The sequence below is a fragment of the Bos javanicus genome, chromosome 18 (assembly GCF_032452875.1).
Source record: "Bos javanicus breed banteng chromosome 18, ARS-OSU_banteng_1.0, whole genome shotgun sequence".
NCBI classification, from domain to species: Eukaryota; Metazoa; Chordata; class Mammalia; order Artiodactyla; family Bovidae; genus Bos; species Bos javanicus.
This window is the reverse complement of record NC_083885.1, coordinates 10,124,166-10,143,972: the sequence shown is the minus strand read 5'-3', so window position 1 is coordinate 10,143,972 and position 19,807 is coordinate 10,124,166. Positions and strand designations below refer to the sequence as shown.

The following is a 19,807-nucleotide window of genomic DNA, read 5'->3' as shown; positions in this document are numbered from 1 at the left end:
CTGGCACAGGCAGCGCAGGGCCTGAGAAAGGGGTAAATTGAAGCCACTGGACTCTGTGACAAGGAGAGCATCAGTCATCTCAGTCACCTCCCTCCCATCTCCCCTCACTCAGAGAGGAAAAGTGAGGCAGGCGGAGCCCAGTCACAGGGGCCTCAAGAGCAAGTGGCGGGTGAGCAAACAGCCATCAAGCTGAATGAATGCAAATGACCTCAAAGGACGTGATTTTTTCGGTGTGTGCTTTCTGGGGTCACATAACATGTCACTCCCTTGACCCATTTTCCCCATCCAGCCACGGGTCGATATCCCATTGCCGCTCCCACGATATGGAAGGGGTCATTGATGGAAGCCCCACGTCTTCCCGCGTGTGAAAGCCATGTTCGATTCTCGTGAAAGGGAAGTGGTGTGTCTTTCCGCTCACCTCCCGGTCCAGCAGTGCAGGTGACACAACGGTGACAATGTCTCCTTTCTCGGGATCGATGTAGAACATGTTGGGAGACGGCTTGTCAGGCGTCTGCTGACGGATATTGTACCGCAGGAGGGCATTATCCGTGGCTGGGTCATCCGCATCAAAGGCTGTCATCCGCATCACCGTGGTCCCTGCGGGGGCGAGACAGAGAGCATGTGATGGTCACCCGGGGGACAGTGATGGGCCAAGCCCGTCCCCCACCTGGGCGATGGCTGTAGAGTGATGTGTCAATCACTTTCCAGATTATGAAAAGCAAAGCCTTTCCCTGGCTCCCTTAGGTTTTAGCTTCCCTTACCCCCTCCCTCTCTCCTCCATCACGTTAAAAGACCTGAAATATAGAAAAGAAATGTTTGCTGTTCAGCAGATTGACAGCTTAATTTTTCCTTCTGCTGATATGCTGTTTATTTCCATGGGTTTTCATCCCATTGTGGATGTGGCTCTGTGACAATGGCCTTCATTCTAAAAGCTCTTATCAAATGCCTACCACGTGGGGGAGGGGACCCTGGGCCGCGTGCTGGGGAAATAGAGGTGCAAAAAGTCACATTCCCTGGGGTCTGGCAGGTCAGCGATAAGCAGCAGAGAGAGCGTATGAAAATATTAACGCACTGGCGGTGCACTGAGAGAGGGTGATGTGAATACGGAAGAGAACAGCCTCGTCTAACCAGGGGCTCGGGAGAGGTCCCTGGTACAGGGCCCAAGGGTGCGTAGGTGTAAGGGAGGGGCGGGGGAGGGCCTCAAAGGGAAAGGCATCCCAGTTACTTCTGGTTAAAGGGAACCGGGAACAGACAAGACTTGAGCACCTCTGTGCACAGGCGCGACGACTTGGGTGTTGACAGGTGTTTTTGTGGGGATGTTAGGGCGAGTCTGAGAAAAGCTGGGAAATGACCTAAACGTCCAACAACAGGGGAATTGCTAAAATGATGGCATCCCCACACTAGGGAATGTTTTGCAGCACTCAGAAAAGGTTTGTAGATCTAATGTGTTCTAAGACGAGGGACTCTCCAAAACTGAAAAATATCAGGTTGGGGAATGTCACCCACAGTAGGCAATTCATGGGGTCGCAAAGAGTCAGACACGACTGACTGACTGAACTGACTGACTGACTGGCCCACGGTATACCATCATTTCTGTGAGCCTATTAACATGCGGAAAATTCCACAAACTTTATGCATGTATTTTTTCAGGTACAGTTTATGTCCATAAACGGATAGAGGAAGGTCTATAGGGGTGGACTTCACACTGATTTTGGTGGCTAAACTTGGGCAAGGGGAGAGGGTACTGGGAATAATGGTGACGGGAGAAGATGATAGCCCAATCTCTAATGTTTTGATCATTTTTACAAGGGGGATGTAGTCTTGAGATTAAAATTTAATTTAAAGGGATCATGGTTATAAACACCAGTAGAAGCACAGACTAGAACAGAATCAGGCACATTTGCCGGCTGTCCTGACAGCTGTGAGCCTGGGTGACCTGCTCAACCACAGATCTTCACTGTAGTTTACGCTCCTGTGAATACAGGCCCCACGTCCCGATTCTGAATCCTCTGGGTGCACAGCATGGGGGCAACCTGGTGTGAGGCTGAAGCAGTAGCTATGGTTCCCAGCAGGAATATCCAGGAATATCCTAGCTTAACGGAAACACAGAGTCCCTCCAGCTCGGCTACCATCCTGGTGTTCCTTTCCCTTTTATAACAGTGCTTCTTGAACAGTGAAAGCCAGTTTATTCTTTCCCACAATTGGAATCAGATTACTAACCATCAGGTCTGAATGATCAGGCTTTAAAGCATCTGAGTATTCTAAGGTGGGGTCAGTTAGTTCCACAGTCTCAGCTGATTTCACCAACACTGCCTTAGGCCAGATGCCTCCGGACATGTCTGCTACTCTAAGTGTAGCTCTGCCCTTTGCTGCTTTGTGAAATTGTCACAGGGCAGGCCTCAGGGTCCAGGGTAAGAACAGCAAGTTCTTGGCATGTGCAGCAGCCTGCTCCCTGGCCCCTTGCCTTTGGGAGATGGCAGCAAGCCATTTGATTGTTGTGTTCTATTTCCCACTGAGACGCTCTGTGGGATCAGGGTTCTGTCTCCGCCCAGTGGGCCAGGCAGCCACTGCCAGTCCGTCAGCGTGAGTGTGAAGGGTACACTCAGTTGTCTTCATGGTCTAGGAAAACAGGCCTACTTGGGGGTCTCTGCCAGAAATCAGAGGCAGCTTCCAGGCCCACATCTTACCCTGGGCTGAGCTCACTGCGCTCTGAGTGGGCAAGGCCTGGAAGGACTGTGGACGCCACAAGAAACAGTCTCCAGTCACGTACGTGTGACCGGCTGCCTTGTACTTTGTCAGTGTCTAATGAATGCTTGACTGATGGAATCCGTGCCCTATTTAATTTGCCATTAATTGAAGTTAGAGATGAACAAGCAGAAGAAAGCATAAAAAAATAAAGTCATCACAGTTTGGGACTGTCAAAGTTTGTGACTGGCTTCATAAGAAGGGGGGAAAAAAACCACCTCTCAGGTTGATGAATTTTTAGTTTCTACCAGGCCATTCATTAGTCATGTAATTTTTCATTGTTAGTTTTTACAGATTTGATAACATGGTATATGATAGATGGGTTCATATGACATGGGTTCTATCCCTGGGTTGGGAAGATGCCTTGGAGGAGGAAATAGCAACCTGCTCCAGTATTCTTGCCAGGAAAATCCCATGGACAGAGGAGCCTGGTGGGCTACAGTCCAGAGGGTCACAAAGAGTTGGACACGACTGAGCATACACACACAGCACGGTATGATAAAAAGCTATTCTGGAATATTCCCAAGGACATATAGAAGATGCTTTTTGTTTTAATGGATTATTAGGGAGCAAGTGACCTGATATTAAGCCATGCCTTGCTCTTTGCCCAGCATGAGCGCACATGTGGGTCCACTTCTGAGGCCCGCCTCTGTGGGGCGTGAGCGCGTGTCTGGGTTCACTTCTGAGGCCTGCCTCTGGGGCGTGAGCGCCACTTATGGCATCTGCACGGGTCTGCAGCTCTGAAGGAAGCAGCCTGACCTAGGTTCAGTCATAGCTGACTGTGAACTCAGGCAAGCCAGCCAGCCTTCCGTGAGCCTCAGTTTCCCCATGCGCCTGCTCCTGACATGAGGACATCAGTAACACTCCTCTCTCTGGTCACTGTATGGAGGGCAACACATGACATAGCTCGGTGCCTGGTAGGTCAGTGTTCAGAGGCCGATTCCTTTATCATCGTCCTGGCCTGGGCTCTGAGCCCATCACGGTGGTGCAGGCAATGGCCTCAGATGGACGCAGGAGCTCAGAGTCGAGTTGTCCATGGAAACTGGCCCCTGGCATGGCAGGAGTCTGGGCACCCGTCTGCTCCGAGTTACCCTGCCTCACCCTCCCCCTCCTGTAGCTCCCTGCGGCTCCTCTCCCCAGCCTGGCTTTTAAAAGTGCTTTGCTGAAACCCTCTGGGGAGTTCAGGGCTTCTTGGGGCATGAGCTCCAAACTCTGATGGAACCATCTGTTTGGCCTCATTGTGCATCGGGTGCATGAACTTGTACTAACACTGCCACCTTGTCCGCAGTTTTAGCTTGTGGATTTGGGTTTGTACTGTGGAGATCACAAATCTCTATGAACACAAACACATGCGTGTGTACACACACTGACACACCTACACACACACATTCGGCAGCCTCCAACGCTTCTCCGTGCGGTACTCTAATCCTCCTCTAGGATCAGGGCTCTATCCTGAGTCCCGGCTTGATGGGCCCATCATCCTGCCCTTGCCTACTCCTCCCCAGGGATGGGATGGTGATTTTAGTACTTCCAGGTTCTGCAATGGCTGGAAAAGCCTCGTAAACCAGCATTTCCTAGATTGTTTCCAAGAGACCCTAGTTCTGTGGGCTCAGTGGAGAAACCCATTTGGGAAATATGCAGGAAGCACAGTTGAACAGGTTTGCCTCCTGAAGGATTCCTAGCATCCTTAATAAGCAAATGCATATTGTGAATCTCCAAGAGAGAACAGAATTTGTAGCATTTCCCAAACTTCTCTGTTGATGGAAACTCTTCATTTTAAGAACATCTTTATGTGATGGATCACATTGTCCTAAATCTAGCTTGTGGGGGACACAGACTGTGTTCTGTTCATATTTATAAGCTTGGTAGCTGACACTCAATAGGTCCTCCATCAATGTCCATTGGGTAGAATTGCATTCTTACAACTCACTGTAGCTTTGACTTATTCCACAGTAACTGAAGTCACAGATAGCTCGTTGGTGAGAGGAATGGACAGGACTGCCTGGACATTTTTCATAACCAGGTGTGCTTCTCACTGCCTCTGAGCTCTTTCCCCTCTAGAGGCCCTTATTGGACCTGGATTCAATAGACACATGCCAGTTCCAGGTTCAGGGCTGGTGGCCAGCTGGTGGGTGCCAGGACAGTTGTTTCAGTGTGTCTGGATGGCCCCGGTGCCTCAACCTTGCCCAGGCCCCAGTCCTGGACTCGGAGAAGCGCTCGTTCATTTCTACCGCCTCAGCGGCTTCTCATCCGTGCTCATCTTGTGCCTGTGAGTGCTTCCCGATGGCACAGATGTGATAATTATATGATAGACACACATGCAGGTCCTCCACGTGGTACATTTCTGTCTTCTCCCCCATCACAATATTCTCCCGAGTGTCAAAATAAATGATAATCACTCCGTCACTCCCAGAGCCAGATGAACTAGCAGCGGTCCCTCCAAAGCAGAATAGGAGAATTTCAAGCTGTGCTGGCTGAAAGCCTCAAGTCAGGCCATCATTTCCTTTTGTCGAAGGACATGGCTGCCAATGCGACAGGCTGATAAACTATTAGGAGGGTTTTGTCTTGGCCAAAATCCCCTTCTTCTTGGCTGTATTTCTCTGATTAAAGATAGGTGCTGCCTGGTATCATGACCTTGAAGCTGGTATTTGAAGTTTGGCTTCCTTGTGATTTCAGGCACAGTCATACCGTTGAGAAGCAGAGCATGGATCTGAGGGTAAGGGGCTATTTTCAATCTCCAGGAAAGGTCAGCCAGCCTCAAGAGTGGGAGACTCTGAAAGACAGCTCGCTCTGTCTGTCTCACAGGTGACAACATCCTTCTGTTCTTGACATTTGCTTGCCTTCATCCCTGAACATTTCCTTCATATGATCAAAAGTGTCAGACTCTTTTTTCTTTTAAGAAAAAAAATACAAAACCAATATTCCTGTAAGTGAATAATATATGGAGACATGGACATTCAGGTCTGTATTTGGCACAGGACTTCTGATAGCACAGCTGAAGCAACTGTGTGCTTTCCAGGGATGCAAAATTTAAAAACTGATGTGATCAGAGATGGCAGGCATCACTACGTGTCAGAAGGGAAGCCCTTGGACTCTTGGCACCTTGACTTGTTCAGCCAGGTAAGAAGGTCACAGATGTATTGTGGGGGGCACATCTAGTCAGACTGATGCTGATTGGAAACTGATTTCTGTTGAAACCCTTCAGGATGAAGGGGTTCTGGGCATCCTGATACCAAATGCCCAGCAAGCATTCTAGACATGGGATGACAAGCAGGCCAGTGTGCAGGAGGCTGAGAGCATTCCAGGACAGCCCTGGGCAAACCAGAATGGAGGTGTCACCCTACCGGCCAAGTTCTGCTTCCAGATACAGGCATATCTCATGGTCATGACTGTGAGAGCACAAACATGCAGATTGCTCCACTGTGATTTCAGTGGCCCAGAAGTCCAACTCCCCACCTGTCAACCAGCCTGGAACTACTTTCTGACTACACATGTGGACACAGCCCAGCTTTCTCCTAATAGTCCTTAATAGCGAGGAGAGAACCAGGCGAGCCAATGCAGGCAGAATAGTGTTAAGAGGCACCACTGAGGATGTGGCCTGTCTACTATCAAATCCTACCCCACCAAGAACCATCTAGGCATCCCTGGGCAAATTCCTTTACATTACGAATCCTCAACTTTCTCACTCTCAAAAGAGCATCTCCCTTCACTGGCTGTTGTGGGCATCGAACAAAATAATGCAGTGTTTCTCAGCCTTTATTTTTTCATGTCAATCCACAGAGAATATTTTCAAATATGTTTTTTTCCTACAAGCCATCTCCTGCCATAGATATTTATGTATATATGATGGCCCTTTGAGGACCACAAACCATTGTAATAGCTCATGTTTTTAATACCCTCCCCCTCCAAGTACCAATTTTCTCCCTCTTGGAGGTTACACTGACCCCAAAAGGAATGAATAAATTGAGGAATATAAAGTCCAATGGCTGGGCAATGGTAAATACTCAAGAGATATAAGTTTTATTGATATTCATATTCACTGCTGCAACTTGCAACTCAGTTCTGGGGACCTCATTGCTGTGTGTGATGGTGACGAGTCAAATGTCTAGGGGGACCCAACGACCCAGTGCAGTTCTCGCTGTGGGATTCATGCCCAGCATCTCAGACGCGGGGATTAATTAAAATCTCATAAGGAAACCATCCCTTTCTTCCCTTAGATAGCCTAGAAACGTCTGTCGAGCTCATGCATGCATGAACCAGCTTCCTCTGGTCTTGTCAATGTTTCCATGTACATGGGAATTAACAGGGAAACTGTCTAGATTAGTTGACAAAAGATACCAAACCAATCTGAGAGGTATCCGGAGGCAGCAGCACTCTGCGGTGCGTGCATTCCTGAAAAAGCACCCGAGGAATGAATCGTAAATAATGTCTTACTTTCCCATTGACCTACATTAGCACTTCAGACCTGCTTTATCTTCATTTGAGGGGATGTCCAATTGCAAGCTGCTCCTCATAATTCACTTTAAGTTTCTCTGCTTATCTCCAAAACACTCTACTAGCAGAGCGGGGTGGGAGGAGGAGGGGGCGGTCTGCTGTGGGTGAGGAAACTCCTAAAGAAAGTGCTTCCTGATACTCAGGGGAAGAGAGGCTTTGACCCTGACTCTGGGGAGGAGGGAGGGAGGGAGCAAGTTAGATTTAAGGCCAAGCCCGGTGAGGTTTAACTTTGTCATTGCTCCTTGTGGGGCGGGGGGTGGGGGTGCTGCCTCTCTGCCCCCTAATTGTCCAGGGACAGTCACTCATCAGCACATTTGCATATGGTGGCCAGGCTGTGCATTAGACTCCTAAGAGTTCTTGATGATGTGAGTTTAGATAAAGATGCCAATGACCTTTGGCTTCTCTCTGACGGCAGCCCAGACCCATTGGCCCCAAGGGTATGACTCTCCGGCCCCATTCCCAGAGTAGGGTCATGGAATTATATTATATTTCACCCAGAGCAGACCCCACAGACTGATGGCTTCAGCAGCCATTTTAGACCACGAGGCGGCCCTTCAAATAAAAGCCATATGATAGAAAGGCAGACCACAAAGAATTTGAGTCTCTGATGACATGGAGTTTGAAGGAAAGCTTGGACTTCCTGCCTTTGGCTTTGTTTACATGAACAAAAAATAAATAAAAGGTAAAAGCCCATATTGTTTGAGCCATTGTTATTTTGAGTTTGTTATTTCACGCAGTCACAACTAATGCTCTCTGAAAAAGGAGAAGGTAAAGATTGAAGAAAATAAATAAATGCACTTTATTAAGTAGTGTTACTCTAGAAAGTAAATTTAAGTAAAATTTGTCGCTTTAGCCTAGAGCTAGAGGGCAGTAATTTAGTCAAAAGTGGAAACAACTAGTCACAATTTCTCAGGTATTTTCAAATATTCAAGCTGACTTCCACTTACTTAAATCATCTTGAATCCAGAGATAATCTTTCTATCAGGTGGTAAGACTGTCCTATTAGTGGCCCCCATCAAGCCACACTTCCACATAACTGTGTATGGTTCCTTCCACCTGGACTGTGGGTTTAGCCACCTGACATTCCCTGGCCAATGGGACACATGGATACAAACAGAGGTTTGGAAGTGCCTATTCACTGGAGCTTGTCCTAGAACCCAGTCGCCATCTAAAGGTATCTGGGCTCTCCTGCTGGAGGCGGCCACATATCTGGGAAGTGATGCTCCCTGGCTGATACCCCTAAATACCCGTCACAGATGAAAGCTGAGGCCATCTTAGACCATTCAGCTCCAACTGAACTCCCGCACGACAGCAGCCATGTGACCAACCCCAGGCAGAACGAACAAGAGAAATGCCCCACTGAACCCATCCCGACTTACAGAATCATGAACACATAAATGACTGTTGTTTTAAGTCACTAAGTTTTGATGTGTATCATTATACAGCAATAGATAACAGGTATAGGATTATAAGTGGATTATTTTCACATAGAAGCTAGAAAATACTGCCAAAAAAAAAAAGTGTGGAAGTTGCCATTTTTATTAACCAGATAGCACAATACATTCAATGGATTGGACCAGAATCAAAACAGACAGGTGCAGGCAAAAAATAAGATGAGAAGAAAATGCAACCTGCTTCCCAAATGTTGGGCTTTTGGGGCTACCAATGACGTCACCATAAATCACTGCACCATGCTGATTACTAAGTGTGGAGGTTATCTAATGAGTATTCTCTGGAGAAGCACTGAATCAAACCAGCACAAAGTACATACTTTCCATGCAGGTTTGAGATGAGTGAGTACCTTCAATTAGGAAGACAACTCTGTTCTTAAAAGTGAGAACGCCTTCAGTATTGAGATGGTCGCCCGCTTCCTATAATAGCAGCCAGGAGTGCCTCTGCGCAGCTGCAATTACCGCAGGCTTGATTTGAAATGCGATCAACTTCTGCTCTCAAATTTGCTCTCCCTCCCAGGAGCTAGTTGGTTTTTTAAATACAAATTGACAGTCAAATATGTAATAAGTTATGACAAGTTGAGCAATGGTTGTCTCCCATCTGTTTTCAAAGGTTGTTTATTTTTATAGTGATAAAAAGATGGTGGTGACAGAGCCACCTTATGATTATTTCAATTCTTGGTTGCGCCTGCTAATCGTTCAATCTCTTGGCGCCTCTGCCCTGCTTCTCTGGTGAGCTGTTGTTTGAGCTGCAGCAGGCCAGATGTTGGGAAAAATAACTGTTTTTGAGATAGAAGGTAACACATGGTAAAACTAGGGTCCCTCCTGCCAGGATTCACTTTATTGCCCTAATTCCTTCATTTCATCCAGCATTTGAAGGTAATGTTTTTCTCAAAACCTATTAAAAAATTCTATTTAATCTTTTTATCTCTAATTCCTTTTCTATGCAGCTCTTTCAAAAGGATCCAGGAAACGCTGTTGAATTAACTGATTTTGCCTAAAATACTTCAAAAAAGCAATTTTAAGTGGAATATCTATCTTTAGCATTCCACGGTAATAAAAAGAAATCTTTGTATAGGATTAGTAGAAGTAGCTGAAATTGTCAAATGGGAAAATATTTTTTCCCATAAAACACAAGGGAAAGACAAGAGGAAGTTATGTAGTTTTTGTTTGTTTGTTGCTAAACCAATTTAAGAGATATTTAGAAAGTAATTCTAGTTCTCCCTAGAGCAGTGGTTTTCAGTGGGGTTGATTCTATCCCTCAGCTGACCCTGGGCAATGTCTGGAGACATTTTGGGGTTGTCACGATATTGGAATCTAGGGGCAGAGGCCCGGGCTGCTGCTAGACACTGCACAAGGCATGGAACAGCCCCACCGCACAGAATCAAGCAGTCCTAAACGGCAGTAGTGCTGAGGCTGGGAAATGCCATCTCAGAGTCATGTACACCCTTGTATCTAAGAGTAACGGCACTTTTAAAATCCCACACCCACAGAATGGAAATAACCAGCCTCTCTTTTGGAAGAACTCTCTCTTACTGACGTGAAACTCACTGAGCACAGTCATACTGTCTCTTCTGTATTTATTCCCCTCACAATGGCTCAAATATTAGCACCGCCGAATATGCAGATATACATGGTATATAATGTTGAAGAACATGCTAATACTAGATGCAAACAAGTCTGTATAGAATGTATAAGTGACAAGGTCGTACTGTATAGCACAGGGCACTGTGGTCAGTATCCAGTGATAAAGCACAGCGGGAAAGAATCTGAAAAATAATGCATATATGCTCATAACCGAGCCACTTTGCTGTACAGCACAAACTAATACAACATAGCAAATCAACTATGCTTCAGTAAATGAAAAAAGTACATGCCAACACTAACATCATTTAGTTTTTCTGCTTAAATTTCTTGAGAAAAGCATGAAAATCTTCAGATACCAGGATAATGCTTTGTACATAGTTAAGAGTTTTGTAAACATTTTTTTGAATGCATGAGTGAATCAATAAATGAATAAGGTGAATGAATGAATAAAGAATGAATATTTTTATTTCTTATCGTCTTTCTTCTATTACAGCTTGAGGTAATGATGAAGGTATAAGCAGAAACAGGTAAATAATTCATGCCTGACTTGCCCTAAATATTAATTCGTAGGTAAAGTCTGAAAATTGGCCTGTTTTCCTTATTTATATCTATTTAAAGGGCAAAGGCGAGGCAGTTTTGTTGTTTACAAACACAGACTATGTATTAGGCTGGTGTAGACTGAGAAAATAGATTTCAAGCCGAAATTTTACTGGCTTAACACATGGCTTAACCTGTTGCTCAGAGTCAGTCCATTTGGAGGGCTCCCTTTCAGGCGGTTCGTTCCCAGTTGTGACATAGGGACCTAAACTCTGGGATCTGGTAGACTTGCCACTGGGGCACATGGTTTCACGGCTGTTGTGGGAAGAGCAGAGGCTGCAAAGCCATGTGCAGGCTCAGGAAGTACTTCAGCCAGAAACGGTGCGGGTCACCCCAACTGCCTGCCGTCTATGGCCAGACCTGGGTCTAAGGCAAGTTCAAGAGCAGCCCATGTGATCGGCCAGGGCACTGTGTTCAGAAGGGCCCTGTGCTTGTTTTGATACTCTGCTGTCACCTTCTTGACATTCTTAATAATTGTTGAACACGGGGGGGCCACATATTCACTCTGCAAACTATGCAGCTTGTTCTGGTTAAGAGCGAGGAGCCAGACCTGAGAGAGGCCGGGGAAATGTACAAGGGGGCACCGAGACCTCCCAGGGGACAGTGGGCATCTCGTCAGAGATCTTGCCAGTCAAGCCACAACAAGAACCCCCTTGTCTCCATCACTAGGGCTCCAGTGGTCACTGCTCCCAGAACTCGTAGCCTCCCCAACAGAGTCATCCCTATTATGTGAGAAGCATCACAAAGTCTACACAGGGTCTTTTCTGACTCCTGACCTGCTCTGTGCTGGCTCCCACCTCCCAAGCTCTGGGATCCCTGCCCCAGGACACCTGTGTGAGCTCCACACTCTATTTGTCTCCCGGCTCACAGCTCTAGAGCTCACCTCAGACACCCCCAAGCTGCTGTCTTCCTGGCCTCTGCCTTGATTTGCTGGGTCCTGGGCTGCCTTCTTTTTTTTTTTTAAATAAGATACTTATGCTTAGTTTTCTCTCCTGACAACCTGGGTCCCCCCAGATGAGGTCACACACCAGTATGACATTAAAGAAATATGAGAATCGTACATTGTAAGCTGGCTGCTCATCTGAATCACCTGGGAAGATTTAAAAATACTCTTGATGCTTGAAACTCACCATTAGAAATCCTAAATCTAGTGACTGGGCATAGAGTCGGAAGAAAGCAATCCTGGCAATAGACGGGGCCAGACAGATGGGGACTCTGACATTCTACTTAATGGCCACATGATCTGGGTGATATGTGCAAGTTCTCACAACCTCAGTGTCCTCAGCTGTTAGCTAAGCAGACACCTGCCACTGTTTAAAGTTGGTTCAAAGATCCATGTAAAATAGAGGAGGCCCTATGAGGCAGCCTGTGCAGTTATTCTACAGGGAGGAAAAGGAATGTGTGGACTTAGTGTGTGCCAGGAATAGTCCCCACACAGCCCTGCCAGAGTAATTAGGTCCTTTCCGTTTGAAGAAGGAGAAGCAGAGACTCCAAGAAGTCAGACACCCTGCCCAGGATCGCCAAACACAAGCACTGAGCAGGTCCTCAGGAGGACACACAGAGGACCTTTCCCGCTGGTTCCCACCACTGCCCAGACTGTTAAGAGCACTGCAGTCAGTGCTGTATCTATCATTAGCCCCATGTTACAGGGAGGGAAGCTGACGTGGGTGAAGGTGGAATCGAAGGCCCTCAGTGGCCGAGCCATGATGCCTTCAGCACAGGTCACGGCCCTTAGACACTTCAAATTACATTTTGCACATGGAATAATTAATTTTCAAGAACTCTTGCTGCAGACTGGTTACATAACACTCTGGGGGTATTTTTGAGCCATGTCGAGAGCTCAAAGGATTAGTAGGGCCAGCTTCACTCCCGAGTTGGAGTGAAGACTAGATCGATGACCCCAGAACTGCCCCTGTTAGGTAAATAACCTGCCTGAAGTCACAGGCATGATTCATGAGGAGGCTTGGGAAGTTTGGCACGGTGGGGGAGGGGGTGCTGGTGGTTACTGCAGTAACAAGATAAAAATGAGGCAGGATGTAGAAATACGGCACATCCAAGATGCGAGACTCTGCCTTCAATGGGGAGAAAGTGCCCGCAAATTGCTGTTGGAGCTGTAATGTTGCTGATTTTGCAAACATGTGTTCTTCAACTTGATAAGTAAATACATATTGGGTAGCATGGTGATGTCGCAAGCTGTTGTTTTATGGCTGGGAAGTCAGCTGCCTGTGATTGATGCAGCAATGAAAGTATTTATAAAATAACACCAAATTAGAAGGAGTCCTTTTATGAGCCTGGGGAAATGGATCTTTTATGAAGAATACAACTTGATGAAGGAGTTTGATCAGGGTCACACGAATCTGAAATTAAACATGCTTGACATTGAAATCTAAGAGGGACCCCTCTGGACGTGCAGGCTCTCTGCCTGGGAGGAGGGTGGTGAAGCTTCTCCCTGACTATCCTGCCACAAGGAGGGTCATTTCCAGTTGCCACGCTGTTTCTCTCCAGGGTGATGTCACTTCTGAGAGCTGTATTACCTTTTGCAAGCCATCGGGACACCACTCGGAGTGACTAAGACACCACATACAACTGAGTGATACATACGATTCGCCCTTGTCTCATGGGACCAAACAGCATCAGGCACGTAGTAGATGCTCAGTGAATATTTGGTTATGGAATAAATGGAGAAGAGAGCCAACGGTGTCTGGCTCACTCTGTATGAATATTTTCTCATTTCACTTATGTTTTTAAATCGTCTCTCCTGTGTGTGTATTTCAGTCTCCTAATGGTGCTGCCTTTCCAGATTGGAATGTTCTCTTCTTGGAAATAGTTTGGCAGGGAAGAGACCAAAGGCATCTGTTCCCCCAGCTGAGAGAGCCAACAGGCACCTGACTCAGGCTGGTTTGACGCGATGCTTCCCTGGGTAGTAATGGTACTCATCAATAGGCTTGTTGTGTGGGTAAAGGAGGTTAATATATATAATATTCAGTCCAGGACTTTGTTCTTTGAGAATATAATTATCATTATAAGATGAGAGAGGCACAGGTCAAAGGCTCCACTTTTGATAAAGAAGTAGAAGTTAAGTTTGAATGAATGCATGATTAGGTAAAATAGTTGGTTTTTTTTCCCCTCAGGTAATCTTAGGTTGCATAGATAGAGGTAGATCAGCAAGTATGAGGGAGGTGATCATTATTTTAACTCAATATTAAGCCTGGTAGCTCAGATGGTAAAGAATCTGCCTGCAAGGCAGGAGACCTGGGTTTGATCCCAGGGTGGGGAAGATCCCGTGGAGAAGGGAATGGCAACCCACTTCAGTATTCTTGCCTGGAGAATTCCATGGACAGGGGAGCCAGGCGGGCTACAGTCCATGGGGTTGCAAAGAGTCGGACACGATTGAGCAACTAACACTACTACTATTATCAAGCCTTAATAATATTTCAGGGCTTATTCCATGTGCCAGGTGACTCACAGATAATCAAAATACATCCCCTTCTTTCAAGCTGCCAAATTGGTCTTGGTCTTTACTTTAGCCTTCTCTGTCTTTTCTGAAATTCTTTCTGTTAGCCAAGATCAGTTCATAAGCTTCCATTATAGCCCTGAAAAGGGAGGGCCAGGAGAGCCATCCTCTGATGCTCAAAGGTCTGATGTCATGAGTAAGAAGTGGAGAGGGAATGCTGTGTGGCTAGAGGGGCACCTGGGGCTCTGGGTTCCTTGGTCCCTTCCTCCATTTCTTTGCCATCAGCAGCACAGCATCTTCGAATCTCTCTCTGTGTCTCTGACCTCTGCTTCCCTCATCACAGCTCCTTCTCTGCTTCTGACCCTCCTGTCTCCCTCTTATTGTGGCCTAGGGTTCAGGAGGCAGAAAATACACAGATGGTTGAAAGTTAAAGTGAGGGTGTGCAAACAGGTGTGTGTGTGTGTGTGTGTGTGTGTGTGTGTGTGTGTGTGCAGGCAATGATTCACTACCACTAAAAGCCCTGGAGAGCCATGAGGACCTGCAATGGGACATCTTTTACTGCAATACCTGCCTGCAACAAAGGAGGGCCATGCAGGACTGTTTGCAGACAAAACAGAGTTATGGAAATGGCGGGAGCCAGGCCTGGCCTCCTCTCAGGGTCTCTTCGTGCTCTACCGGCCCATGATACCTGCAGAGCTTGGAGAGACCGCAGCTGCCTCATCAGTGTGCAGTGGGCCCTTTGCAATTTGCATGACCTAAGAATCTTGTTTTGAATACAGATGTGCTTTCAAGGGCCAGCCCTGTGCCCACTCCAGGAAGGCACAAATTCTGCCTGTGTGTTGCAAATATTCACTTATTTCAACTCCATTCTACTGGGGCCACTTTGTAGCAGGTACTGTGCTAGGACTGTGGATATAGAAATGAATAAGGCAGTCTCTTCTCCTCTACCTTCCCACATTCAACTAGGAGAGACAGAGATGCTTAAACACAAAATGTCACCATAGTGCAAAACATGCATGTTCAAGGTTGCTCTGAAAGCATCCTGTGGTGGGCAGCGTGGATCTCCATTGGTATTGAAAAGCAGAGACATTACTTTGCCAACAAAGGTCCGTCTAGTCAAGACTATGGTTTTTCCAGTGGTCATGTATGGATGTGAGAGTTGGACTGTGAAGAAAGCTGAGTGCCAAAGAATTGATGCTTTTGAACTGTGGTGTTGGAGAAGACTCCTGAGAGTCCCTTGGACTGCCAGGAGATCCAACCAGTCCATTCTGAAGGAGATCAGCCCTGGGTGTTCTTTGGAGGGAATGATGCTAAAGCTGAAGCTCCAGTACTTTGGCCACCTCATGTGAAGAGCTGACTCATTGGAAAAAGACTCTGATGTTGGGAGGGATTGGGGGCAGGAGGAGAAGGGGACTACAGAGGATGAGATGGCTGGATGGCATCACTGACTCGATGGACGTGAGTCTGAGTGAACTCTGGAAGTTGGTGATGGACAGGGAGGCCTGGCGTGCTGCGATTCATGGGGTCACAAAGAGTCGGACACGACTGAGTGACTGAACTGAACTGAACTGAACTGAAGAATATCTTTAGTGGCTCTCAGCTGAGATTTAGGGCGGGGTGAGTCTCAAGTTGCTTTTCCCTGCATTACTGATGACTTGATCTGCTTGCTCCCAGATTACTCAATTATTACTTAGCATTTCAGTCTTTAAAACATTTCCTTCCACAGAGTGACTTGCCCATTTACTGAGCACAAAGAGGTATTAAAGCCTGCAGAACACACCATTGGCCATCTTTAAACACTCCCTCCTGCTAAGAGAGTGGGCACATTAAAGATTTTTTTAAGAGCTGGAAACTTTAAGGCTCTATTTGCAAGTCAAGTTGAAAAAGCACTGAATTAAAGGTCCTGAGTACCCATTACATCAACCACTGCCTTCCACACTCTTGAACGTTCACTTTGCACTGAATTCAATCTCTTAAATGCATGCCTGCCACAGACGTGGCCACGCAAAATGGTAAAATATTGTGGTTCAAAAGATCCCATCCCAGTAGAGAAAGGAAACCCTAAAAGAAGCTGCAAGGTCCTAAGCAACTCATTTTACCAAAAGGTGAGCATTCAGCAGCCCGCTCCCTGTGACTGATAGAAGGAAGGATTGCTAGCAATTAAATGGGGGACTGAAGCCTACACCAGGGGATGCTTTGCAGGTAGTTATACTTCACTGGGGACAGAAGAAGGGAAGAGAAACAGTAAAAAGGAGACAGAAAGAGAGAGGCAGGAAGGCAGCCATCTGTGAATTCTATAATCGAGCGAACATGCCCCAAGGATTTGCCACGTGCCACCTACGGCGTGACCAGGTGTCTGCCTCTCAGGGCTCCTGTCTCAGTGGCGCTCCTGACGCACCCCTCACTGATTTCACTTGTTTCTAGGGCTGCTGTATCAAATTCTCACACACTGGGCAGATTAAAACCACAGACACGTGTTCCCCCACATCCTGGATGCCAGAAGTCTGAAATCAGGGTGTGGGTGTGTCTCGCTCCCTTGGAACGTGCTGGGGAGAATTCGTCCCTTGCCTCTTTCAGCTTCTGGTGGCCGCTGGCATCACTTGGCTTGTGGCCCCATCTCTCTTTGCTATGCCATCACACCACCTCTTTTTCTGTATTTCTGTGTTAACGCCTTCTGTCTCTCTCTTCTAAGGACCTTGTGATTATATTGCCACCCCCACCCTAGATAATCCAGAGTAATCTCTTCACCTCAGACCCCCCACTGAGTCACATCTGCAGTTTACCAGTCTCAGGGCTCAGAACTTAGTGTCTGCACGGTCCGATTCAGCCTACCACATGGCCCACAATGCATGAGAAGCTGTGCTGAGCTCTAGTGCATGAACTCGACCTCATGGAGGTTTCTGTCTGCATCCCCTTGCTGTCCTTGAAGGAAGAGTGGTGATGGGCTTGAGGTCACACACAGCCAGTGCCTGGTAGAATCGGGGTTGGAAGCCAGGCGTCTGAGGCCGCAGAGCCCGTGCTGGACCCACGCTGTACAGCCATGCATGAGGCAGATGGAGGCAGGCAGCAGGGACAGGGCAGGGCAGGGCAGGGCCAGACACGAGCAACATATGCATATCTATGGCCACGAGGATGTTTGGGATCAGTTACCTGAGACTCAATTCAGGGAAGAAGACCCTCTGGGCCTCTGCCCTCAGAGGTCATAAATTGTCTTCTTGGGGTCAGCTAATGATGGACACATTTTCCAGGCTCAGTTCTCAAAGACAGGCGAGGGACCAGCTCCTAAATCTCAAGATTTCCAATCCCGTGAAAGCCATTCTATCTTTTCAGAAACATAAGAAACTGGCTCAAGAAGACAAATGTGTGACATTTGCTCACACTTAAGCTCTGTGATGGGCTCTGCTGGGTTTAAAGGGAAAGAAATATCTCTGTCACAGAGGACACGTGCTTTATATTTTTATAAAAACAGGAACAAGACAAGCTTCTTTCTCGTCTTTCCAATCTCTGAGGAAAGAAAAATGTACACAGTGTATTATTTTTCCTTCTTTGAATCACAACACATTTGAACAGAAAGAAGCTTTGGAGTTAATCCAGTCCAAGGGGCTCAGTGAGAACATTTTCCCTGAATGTCACCTGTTACAGACTCTATTTCTGGCCAGTACTGAGAAGTCAGTGTTATGGAGAAGGGTGAGAATCCTCTACCTCTGCCCTTGGATTCTGCTCTTCTTGGATCACGTTGGAATCCTGCATCGTCCTGGTTCCCATAACATCCAAGGGAAACAGACAAACCAGAGACTGCCAGGAGTGGGGGCAGGGCAGGCAGTCTAGATGGCAGGGCTGCTGCAGGGTAAAGATTAGTTCTAGTAACTGGGTCCTTGTTTTCAACCTTCTTAAGACTGAAAGGGAAGGAAAGATTAAAAAAAAGAAGAAGAGAGAAAGAGGAACTAGACTAACTTGACTGGAAGGGGCCCTAATATGGGGGCATGGCACAGTCTAATGCTGGAAGAGGACGGGTGTGGAGAACATGGGAACCATGGGAGCTGTGCAGTGATGCAAGGTCTTGCCTGGTGAGCAGTGAGCTCTCAGCACTGAGTGTGTGTGTGTGTGCGCCCGCTGTGGGGTACTAGCAGGGAATACTGCATTCAAAGGAGGGTGAACCATCAGATCACCTGTGAAAACCCCCTCAGCTTTAGCACCTGTGATTCTAGCAGGGTGCAGAGAGCAAAGCCAGTGAGTTCCAAGCGCGTGGTGCTAATAAGGGCATGGAAGCCGGAGAGGAGAGGCTGTGTTAGGCGTGTCCTCAGCTGATAAACCCGAGAATTGTGCTGACTGCTGGAGTGAGGAGTGGCAAGAGAGGGGTACGAGAGGCAACTGCGCTTCTGATCTCATCCACTTATTCTACAGAAGGCACACAAGGTCACACTCAGACCATCAGTTCACAGTTAACTGACAGGGAGGTCGGCTTCGAGTGCTCTAAAGAATTCCAGGGCTCTAGCCACACAGGCAGTGAGCATCTCACATTTCCTTTACCTCCCAGTCACTGTTATCAATTAAAAAGGCAGCTCCCATTGACTTGAATCTTTATTTAAGCCCTTGTGAACATTTCCCTCTTAATAAACCAGCTGAGTGGCTTGTCTGTTATCCACTCTCCTGAAAAGGGTTGGTGTCACATCTGTGTCCATGGGGACTGAATGCTTCAAAAGAGCTATTCCAACTCTAAATTCAGATTCAGTGGGTTTATAGAAGCCTCTTGCATTAGATATTTCCATGTATCTTATCTCATTTGCCCTCTTACTAAGAGAGGACCCAGTTCTGCTGCCCGTACCTTCTAATGCTTACTAATGACCCCCTTCTCTCACCTTTAAGCTACTAGCTCCAAACCATTATCCCATTCTCACTTTCCTTCCTACTTAGCGCTTCTGAAATGTTATAAATTCATGTTAAGCCTGTTGATTGACTATCTCTTGCCTTCACCAAATGCAAAGCGGATTTATTCTGCTCTGTTTCACCAATTAGGATGGTTGTGGTATAAGTGAATGAACACCAGTCCTGCTATCTCCAACTTAATGCTTCTAAAATGAACATTTCCTTGTGTCATTCCCAGACTTGATATACTGCAATAGTTCTTCCTGGACACAGTAAAAAATTTAGAATGAATAGTCATGGGCCTTCCTGACCTGGCCGGTGTTTATTTCTCCTCTGCTACCGCCTCATCTTCGTCCCCTTCCCTTCCTGCCACACTGACTGTGGTGGTCATTACTGCCATCAACAAATACCTCCAGTTCCTTTCAGCCATGTGTGAAGACTGTGCTTGTCTCCTCTGCTGGACTTAGGTGCAGCCTTGCAACGAAACCTGAGCACAGGCAGGTGTGTCCCTTTCAGACAGAAGCTCTAAGAGGCAGTCCCCATCCATGCCATCTCTCCCTCTGTCCAGGCTCTGCCAATGTTCCAGAAGGAAACTCTTTGCTAGCCTGAATCC

General features: G+C 47.0%; 1 protein-coding gene across 2 annotated transcripts in view; it reads right to left on the bottom strand.

Moving 5' to 3' along the window:
* CDH13 (cadherin 13) overlaps positions 1 to 19,807 on the bottom strand; it is a 1,019,154-nt gene that overhangs the window by 229,308 nt on the left and 770,039 nt on the right. For both annotated transcript variants that reach the window (XM_061386852.1, XM_061386854.1), the window contains one exon: positions 419 to 597. In XM_061386852.1, coding sequence (XP_061242836.1) covers positions 419 to 597 — 179 coding nt within the window. The remainder of the gene's footprint in view (positions 1 to 418; positions 598 to 19,807) is intronic.